The sequence below is a fragment of the Myotis brandtii genome, unplaced genomic scaffold (assembly GCF_000412655.1).
Source record: "Myotis brandtii unplaced genomic scaffold, ASM41265v1 scaffold547, whole genome shotgun sequence".
Taxonomy (NCBI): domain Eukaryota; kingdom Metazoa; phylum Chordata; class Mammalia; order Chiroptera; family Vespertilionidae; genus Myotis; species Myotis brandtii.
The window spans coordinates 1523729-1532270 of NW_005370024.1; the positions used below are offsets into that span (position 1 = coordinate 1523729).

Consider the following 8542-nt stretch of genomic DNA (forward strand, 5'->3'; position numbering starts at 1 on the left):
CTGTTATGAGACACACAGAGAGGACGTTGATGCGATATCCAAGCCAAGAGAAGCAGACAGATGGTGTGGAATGTAATGTAACGAGGCTAGAAAGCGGAAGTACTGTCTTCAAGCTAAGTACAAAGTCCTTGGAGCACAGAGAAGGGAGCTCTTCCATCTCCCTGTAGACTCAGAAAGCCCTGTAGAGAGGGGCATTTGGAGTTGGGTCCTCAAAGGTAAGTATGATTTTAGCAGATGGAAAGAAATGAAAGGGAAATCTTCCTGCCAACACAAATGAAAATGACAATAAAGCACTATGTTTTACCTGTAAGTCTACCTAGAATTAGGTACAGGTATAGATTCAGACATAGATAATCCCCATGTTTTGTGCCAGCCTCAGCTTCCCAATATCCAGCACTGTGGCTGTGCCAACCCTTGTGGTTCTTCTCATGGTTGCAAAATGCCCTTTAGCAATAACCATCACAGAACTTTGAGGGGGGAAAGTTTATTACTTATAGGACCTGGAAATTACCCAGCGTACCTGGGACACACAGTGAAGTTGTGGGTAGAGCGAGAACACACACAGGTCTGGGGTTCTGCTTTTACTCCGGTCATGGGTGAAGGCCTAGGGTTTTGGGGACTCAGTCTTTACTGGTGAATTTAAAACTTAAGAGAGGGGATTTAAAGCGAGAGCAAGTAGAAAAAACAGTGGCCTGAATGAGCAGTTATTGAATCAACCAAGATCTCTAAAACTCAGTGAACTCAAAGGGGGCTGGGCGCTGGCTCTTCAGTCTTGTGGCTGGTGGCTTGTCCACTGGAAATAGCCATTGTAGAAGTGGATGTTTCAGCAATCAAAGCATAATCAGGCACTGAGCTACAAAAAAAGAAAAAAAACTGTCAGGATTCACACTACTACCCAATTGAAAAAAAGGGGGGGGGGGGGGGAAGGGGCACCCACCTTATACTTTGGTGGTAAGGGAATTGGATGGCTAGGAACAGAGGAAGGAAAATTGTTCGCTTTCTCAACTTTTTTATACTATGAATTTCATCCCATGCATATGCTTTACCTTTCCCCAAAAAAATGTATGTAATTTTATAACATATTAGGAATAAGAAATCATTTTAAAAGGTCCTCCTAGAATTTCTGCTGCACCAGGGCAGGCTCAGCTCTGCAGTGCATGGTGGGAGTTAGGCTCAGCTGGGTCATACCTGCACCAGGCCAAAGAAGTGCAAACCTGACCCTACAGTCGGCATTTAGCAACTCATATTGCAATTCATCCGTGTTCTATAGAGTAAGGACTGGGTATCCCGGGGGAAGCAATGAGGTCGGGTTAGGACATTTACTTACGAAGTTAAGGCACAGTCAGGATGCGTGCTGTGGTTCACACACATTAAGAGCTTCACCGGCCTATAGAATGAAAAGATTTAAGGGATTCGTTTTTGTTTGTTTGTTTAATTCCTTTTATTGTTTGAAGTATTACATGAGTCTCCTTTTTCCCCCATTGACCTCTCCCTGGCAAGGGATTGTTTAAATGGCTTTCAATCATCAAATGTTTGTGGTGTTCCTGCAAAATCCTAGGGACATAAAGTCTCTGACCTGTGAAGAACACAGTTTCTTTTAAAAAATATTAGCCAGCATTATGTACCGAGAATTACATATATTAATTACATCAATTATATCATTGAATCCTCACAACAACGACATAGAACTGGTACTATTATCATCTCCAGTTTACAGTGGAGAAAGCTGTCCACAGGACTTGCCCACGTGCTCACAGTAGCAAGTCGGGGAGCTGAACTTGAACCTTGCAGGCTCACTCTGGGGCCCAAGCATGGATGCACTTCTGCATGGATGTACTATTTTACTGGGGAAAAACCCTCAATGAGGGCAGAAGGTTGGACTTGAAGCACATGGATGATGGCTGTTGTCCAGGCTTCAGCAAAGCAAGCTAAACTATGGACCATGGAAGAGGAAGATGTGGGGTCCCCGGGCAGCTGGGGGGCGGGGGAGGGAAACAGCAGACAACAGAGGAGCAAGGCAGAGGTGGCACACTGGACATTAGATAGGAGGCAGCCCCAAGAGAGGCTCTCTCATGGCAGGGTGACTGGAGGGGACTTTGGGTGAACAGGAAATACATTGTTCACTCTATGACATGCTACATGACCCCTCCGGAGGACATGCCCACTTTTCAGTAAAGTCTATACAACACAGCTATTTTTATAAAGTAGTTATTGTGTTGTGCCCTCCAAAACTCATGGAGTTGTACTAAGTCTGGTTCAGTACAGTGCTAAGCAGAAACCAACCAGGAGCCAAGACGGGGTATGCAAAGATAAGACCTCGTCAAAATTTGCAAGAGGCTACATCACCCACATTTTGAGGGGCAGGAGTTCTCATGTACAAGGAGCTTAGAGTCTGATTCGTTAATCTCTGTCATTTAAATTTTCTGTTACCTCCTCTATGCTCCCAGGAGCAACACAAAGACCACCTGAACACTGACCGAGCTCAAGGGCAGTAAAGAAATGGGAGCTGGGCCGGGCATCAAGGCTACAGTCCTGAGGCCAGCTTAGGCGGGGACCTAAAAGGGGAAATAAAAACAGGCTGAGACCCTGAGGGCAGCTGTGAGCCAGGAAGGAGAACTTGGACTCTGGCAGGGCCTCCCACCGGGATCAATGACTTAAAATAAGACAGCCTCCTCCGGACGTTCCTGAACCAAAGCAAAGTGGCCATCAATGTGAAATTTTTAGCCACAATTTTCTCCACCCTTGAGCTGTTTGAAAGTAAGAAATAACTTTTACAAAATTTACTAAAATTTGGTGCATGAAGAAAGAAGAGTCCTACAATAGGAAGAAAGGAAGAGCACGCTTCAAGGCCACACAATGCTGGGTTCAAAACTCAGGTCTGTCTGCCACTGAACGGTGACCTTGGGAAACTTACTTAACCTCTCTGATCCTTACTCTGCACATCCATAAAATGGGGCTATTTATATAAAGCTTTAAAACAGACAAAACCAACCCATGACCTTGCTCGTTTAGAGAGATACTGAAAGGGAGGCCAGGGAAGGCACTGGGGTCCCAGTTTCATTCTGTTTCTTGATCTGAGTGCTGGTTACACGTGTATGTTGAACTTGTGAAAATTCATTCAACTGGATGTCTATGGTTTGTACATTTTTCTGTATATATATTTCTTTTAAAAAAAGATTATTAGCTTTCACATGCCTTTGGGTGGTAACAACAGCTGACTGCTGAGCTTACTGAAAGCATTAACAACAATAGATGAATAAAATGGACAACTTCGAGTTGTGGGTTTAAGAGAACAGCTTTGAGGGACTCATTTTCCTGGGGAGGCAGGAGTTGGGGGAGACCCACACTTCCAGGGGCTTCGCTCGAACGGGAAGATTACCCAGCCCCTGGCGTCCTTGAGAAGGCGGAGGGTGGCAGAGCCAGCTGGACGGCTGTGGGCGCCGGAGGAGAGGCAGCGGTAACTGGCACCCTGCCTCACCCTCAGACGTTGGGGAGAGCCGCTAAGCCTTGAAGTGCTGGACTCCAGTCTCCAGGAACCAAGCAGGGAGCAGACATAGGTGAGGAATTCCCAGTTGAAGGCAGGGCTTCCCACTCTCCCAGGCTTTGAGCCAAACTCATCAACATTTCCAAGAATCAGAAATGCCCGCAAACGATATCTGATTTTAAGTACATAAAGTTTCTGGCCCACAATGCGCTCACTCAACGGTAGCTAGTACTATTTTCCTATTGGCCTACAGTCAAGATGTACCTGCCTGCAAGTATCTCAGACAAACGCCACCTTAGCACCTGTCATGGGGAAGGACCCCACAGGCGTGTGGCACTCAAAGGTGCAGGCACCATGCTTCCTGTTCACGGGTTACTCACTGTGCCCTTCCCAGGTGAAGGGCACACTGGATATGCGCAAATGAGAAAGGGCTGCTCCCTCTGTCCTTCCATAATTAAAAAGGGCTCTGGACCGAAGTGGGTGGAGCCAGGCAGAACCCTGGCCAGAAGGCACCTACCTTCCCCCCACCCAGTGACAACCCAGAAGGCACGGCCCCTTGGTCTTCAGAGCTGATGCCCCTAAAACCCTTTCAACAACCCCCTACCCTCCAAAACCACCGATGATCTGCACTGATGATAATGTGACACGTACAGGTGATCATTAGTACAGCTGTACTGAAAACCCATCCCCTTCAGTCTGTCTTCCAGGATTTTCACACTGCCTTCTCCACAGGATTCCCTAAAACACAAACACAGAAATACAAAATAAGAGGACGGAAGGAGTCTTTTCTAGGTTAATTAAAATGTATTTTGGCCATGGGCTTCTGGGATAGTCTCCTCTTCTGGAGAAATATCTGGACCCAAAAGTGCTGCTTGCAGTAACCCCTCAGCACCCCAAAGGGGCTGCTCTGAGCACCCAACACCCAGTCCAAAGGCTGCATGTCGAGTGCCCCGGGAGGGCCTTGCAGGATCATGCGCAGGTGCTAGGTGCGTCACAAGGTTTCTTGGCCCCACCCACCAACAGTCCTCCGTGAAGTGCCCCTGACCAGTGCAACTGCCAACTGTCCTACCTACAGTGTATTAAGTTAAGCTTTATATGGCAACAAAACATGCAATTCAAAAAAACATTAGAAAGTGCAAATAAACAAAAGGGGAAAAAAAAATCTTACATCACCAGAGGTAATTGCTGCTAATATTTTGATGTATGTCATTCTAGACCTTTTAAATATACTTATACCCATGAGATTTGAAATATAACAGTGGAGTTTTGCTGTCTGTGCATTTCGTTTTCTGCATTTGCCCTTGTCTGTGGACATACAGACATGCCTGCCCTTGTTTTTAATTCCTATGTACTCTCCCTTCCATAATTGGAACATAATCCCTAAAACCAGACACCTCTTAAAGATCAAGTTCATTCGTATATTTCAATCTCATGCACACTACAACAAACCTTGATAAAGCTTCATTTTTATACACATCCTTCATTATTTGCTTCCTTAGCATCAAGTCCTGAAAGTAGGTTTTCTGGTACCAAGATTTGAATGTATTTTAAGGCTCTTGATAGGCACCACCACACTGAACCCCAAGCTGATCACCCCAGCAGAGTATGAGGTGTCCATTTCCCCACTTTTTCATCAACAGGGGTTCTTGCTGCCCCCCCCCTTTGTGATTAAGCAGGGGTTGGGTTGTATAAAGGCAAACAGGTGTGGCCAACAGGCATGATATTCATATTCATACCAAAGGCAGGGCCCTGCCTCACTTTACTGGGAGCACAATAGCTCAGTTGGTTAGAGCATCATCCTGATACACCAAGGCTGCAGGTTTGATCCCTGGTCAGGGCACATATAAGAATTAACCGATGAATGCCTAAGTGCAACAGATCTCTCTCTCTCTCTCTCTCTCTCTCTCTCTCTCTCTTCCTTCCTCTCTCTAAAATCAATCAATAAAAAAATTTTAAAAAGAGAATATTGTTTTCCCAAAAATGAAAGTGCAAAACAGACAAGCATATCCCCTCTGGGAAAAGCAGGTTTGCAGGATTACCCTCCGCAAGAGCACCATAGCTTACAGGTTGGGTCCCCCGATTTCATGCATAATCCAGATCTCAATTCGTGTGATTTTATCCTTCTGGAGGTAGGGAATTTCAAAATCTGCAAAAAACCTGAAAAACAGGAAAGACATTTCTCAAAGTCCTAAAGCAATATGATACTTTTGCCATTTCAATGTTAGCTGAGTTACACAATACTTTTTTTTTTTTCAAGTCTTTGGGGGCTATTTTTTAGCTTTAACTTTTTAGGTTACTTATTTCATTCATGCATTCATCATCTGTTAATGGTGTAACTGGATAAACATACCAGTATATCTGATCTCCAGGTCTTTCAATGGTTTTGCTTAAGTTGGGGATTAGGACCATTCTCATAAGCCTCCTTCCAAAACAACTAGATAAACATTTTGGCATCTCTACTGTATTGGTGCCAACTGCCAATTGTCCTACCTACCTATTAAGTTAAGCTTTATATGGCAACAAAACATGCAATTCAAAAAAACATTAGAAAGTGCAAATAAACAAAAGGGGGAAAAAAACAAACAAATCTTACATCACCAGAGGTAACTGCTGCTAATATTTTGATGTATGTCATTCTAGACCTTTTAAATATACTTATACCCATGAGATTTGAAATATAACAGTGGAGTTTTGCTGTCTGTGCATTTCGTTTTCTGCATTTGCCCTTGTCTGTGGACATACAGACATGCCTGCCCTTGTTCTTAATTCCTATGTACACTCCCTTCCATAATTGGAACATAATCCCTAAAACCAGACACCTCTTAAAGATCAAGTTCATTCGTATATTTCAATCTCATGCACACTACAACAAACCTTGATAAAGCTTCATTTTTATACACATCCTTCATTATTTGCTTCCTTAGCATCAAGTCCTGAAAGTAGGTTTTCTGGTACCAAGATTTGAATGTATTTTAAGGCTCTTGATAGGCACCACCACACTGAACCCCAAGCTGATCACCCCAGCAGAGTATGAGGTGTCCATTTCCCCACTTTTTCATCAACAGGGGTTCTTGCTGCCCCCCCCCTTTGTGATTAAGCAGGGGTTGGGTTGTATAAAGGCAAACAGGTGTGGCCAACAGGCATGATATTCATATTCATACCAAAGGCAGGGCCCTGCCTCACTTTACTGGGAGCACAATAGCTCAGTTGGTTAGAGCATCATCCTGATACACCAAGGCTGCAGGTTTGATCCCTGGTCAGGGCACATATAAGAATTAACCGATGAATGCCTAAGTGCAACAGATCTCTCTCTCTCTCTCTCTCTCTCTCTCTCTCTCTCTTCCTTCCTCTCTCTAAAATCAATCAATAAAAAAATTTTAAAAAGAGAATATTGTTTTCCCAAAAATGAAAGTGCAAAACAGACAAGCATATCCCCTCTGGGAAAAGCAGGTTTGCAGGATTACCCTCCGCAAGAGCACCATAGCTTACAGGTTGGGTCCCCCGATTTCATGCATAATCCAGATCTCAATTCGTGTGATTTTATCCTTCTGGAGGTAGGGAATTTCAAAATCTGCAAAAAACCTGAAAAACAGGAAAGACATTTCTCAAAGTCCTAAAGCAATATGATACTTTTGCCATTTCAATGTTAGCTGAGTTACACAATACTTTTTTTTTTTTCAAGTCTTTGGGGGCTATTTTTTAGCTTTAACTTTTTAGGTTACTTATTTCATTCATGCATTCATCATCTGTTAATGGTGTAACTGGATAAACATACCAGTATATCTGATCTCCAGGTCTTTCAATGGTTTTGCTTAAGTTGGGGATTAGGACCATTCTCATAAGCCTCCTTCCAAAACAACTAGATAAACATTTTGGCATCTCTACTGTATTGGTTGGTGCTGACGTTCTTACCCTTTTACGGGATAGGCTCCTGTTGGCTCTGAACCATTCAGCATGACGTGGATCACCCCAGAACTGTCCTGTGCATACTGCAAGAAGAAATGAGTCCTTTTTCAGCTATGAAATGGACAAATTATATATATGTTTTTAGAGAAAGAGAGAGACATCGATATGCTGTTCCACTTATACATGCATTTCCTGGTTGATTCTTGTATGTGCCCTGAGTTGCCCTTATGATCCACGTCCAGGTGACAACGCATCCATAGCCAACTGTCTGGAGCCTGTACTCAAAGCAGAGCTTATGGGGAGTGGGTGCAAACACAGGGCTCCCATCGGAGCGGCCTGGAGAGCACTGGATGAATATATAATGCATTTGTCCAGAGCAGGCCCTCTGCTTAGCTCCCAATGGCATTTGTGGTGGAGGATTTGACCAAAGTCCCTCTTACCCTGATTAACAATGGACCCGGTGGACACCTGGAAATGCAGAGCAGGAAATGGGACCCAAAGAGACATAGATAGCCCTGAAAGGGGGTTGGTTGGCAGCGATGGGTCAGGGGACCCTGAAGTCTGTGGGCCACCTAGTCAATACAGGGAACATTTAATAGTAGACAGCTCTTTGCCGGGCACAGAGCTAAAGACTTAACCCTCATTAATTTCTAATATTTGTTCCAACCTGGTGGGAGAAAATGTGAACTGTACTCACTGGCATTTAATAGCTACTGATGACTACCATCACCCCTGGTGACAACATTCTCTGAAGAATAGACTTCCCTCAAGGAGATAATTTCTGGATCTCCAGTTTGTCCTCAGTCCTCTCTCACATCCTCTCCCATGGGCATCAGTCTGAGAGACATTTCTGACTCCCACATCTAGATATCAGGTGTCCCAGGGCCTCCAAGAAAGCAGGGGCCACTCTACTTTATATAGCAAACAAAATCACAATTATTCGAGCCCAGCCGGAGTGGCTCAGTGGTTGAGCATCAACCTATGAACCAGGAGGTCATGGTTTGATTCCTGGTCAGGGTACATGCCCAGGTTGAGAGCTCAATCCCCAATAGGAGACATGCAGGAGGCAGCTGATCAATAATTCTCTCTCATTATTGATGTTTCTATCTCTCTCTCCCTCTCCCTTCCTCTCTGAAATATATATATATATAT

The 8542-nt window shown here is 44.3% G+C and overlaps 1 protein-coding gene across 1 annotated transcript in view; it reads right to left on the minus strand.

Moving 5' to 3' along the window:
• Positions 1 to 468: 468 nt before the first annotated feature.
• BST1 (bone marrow stromal cell antigen 1) overlaps positions 469 to 8542 on the minus strand; it is a 17270-nt gene continuing 9196 nt past the window's right edge. The window contains exons 5-9 of the mRNA XM_005878140.2: positions 7397 to 7473; positions 6974 to 7066; positions 4136 to 4222; positions 1328 to 1387; positions 469 to 853 (exon numbers count right to left, since the gene is read on the minus strand). Of these exons, the coding sequence (XP_005878202.1) occupies positions 742 to 853; positions 1328 to 1387; positions 4136 to 4222; positions 6974 to 7066; positions 7397 to 7473 (429 nt within the window). The 3' untranslated portion in view covers positions 469 to 741. The remainder of the gene's footprint in view (positions 854 to 1327; positions 1388 to 4135; positions 4223 to 6973; positions 7067 to 7396; positions 7474 to 8542) is intronic.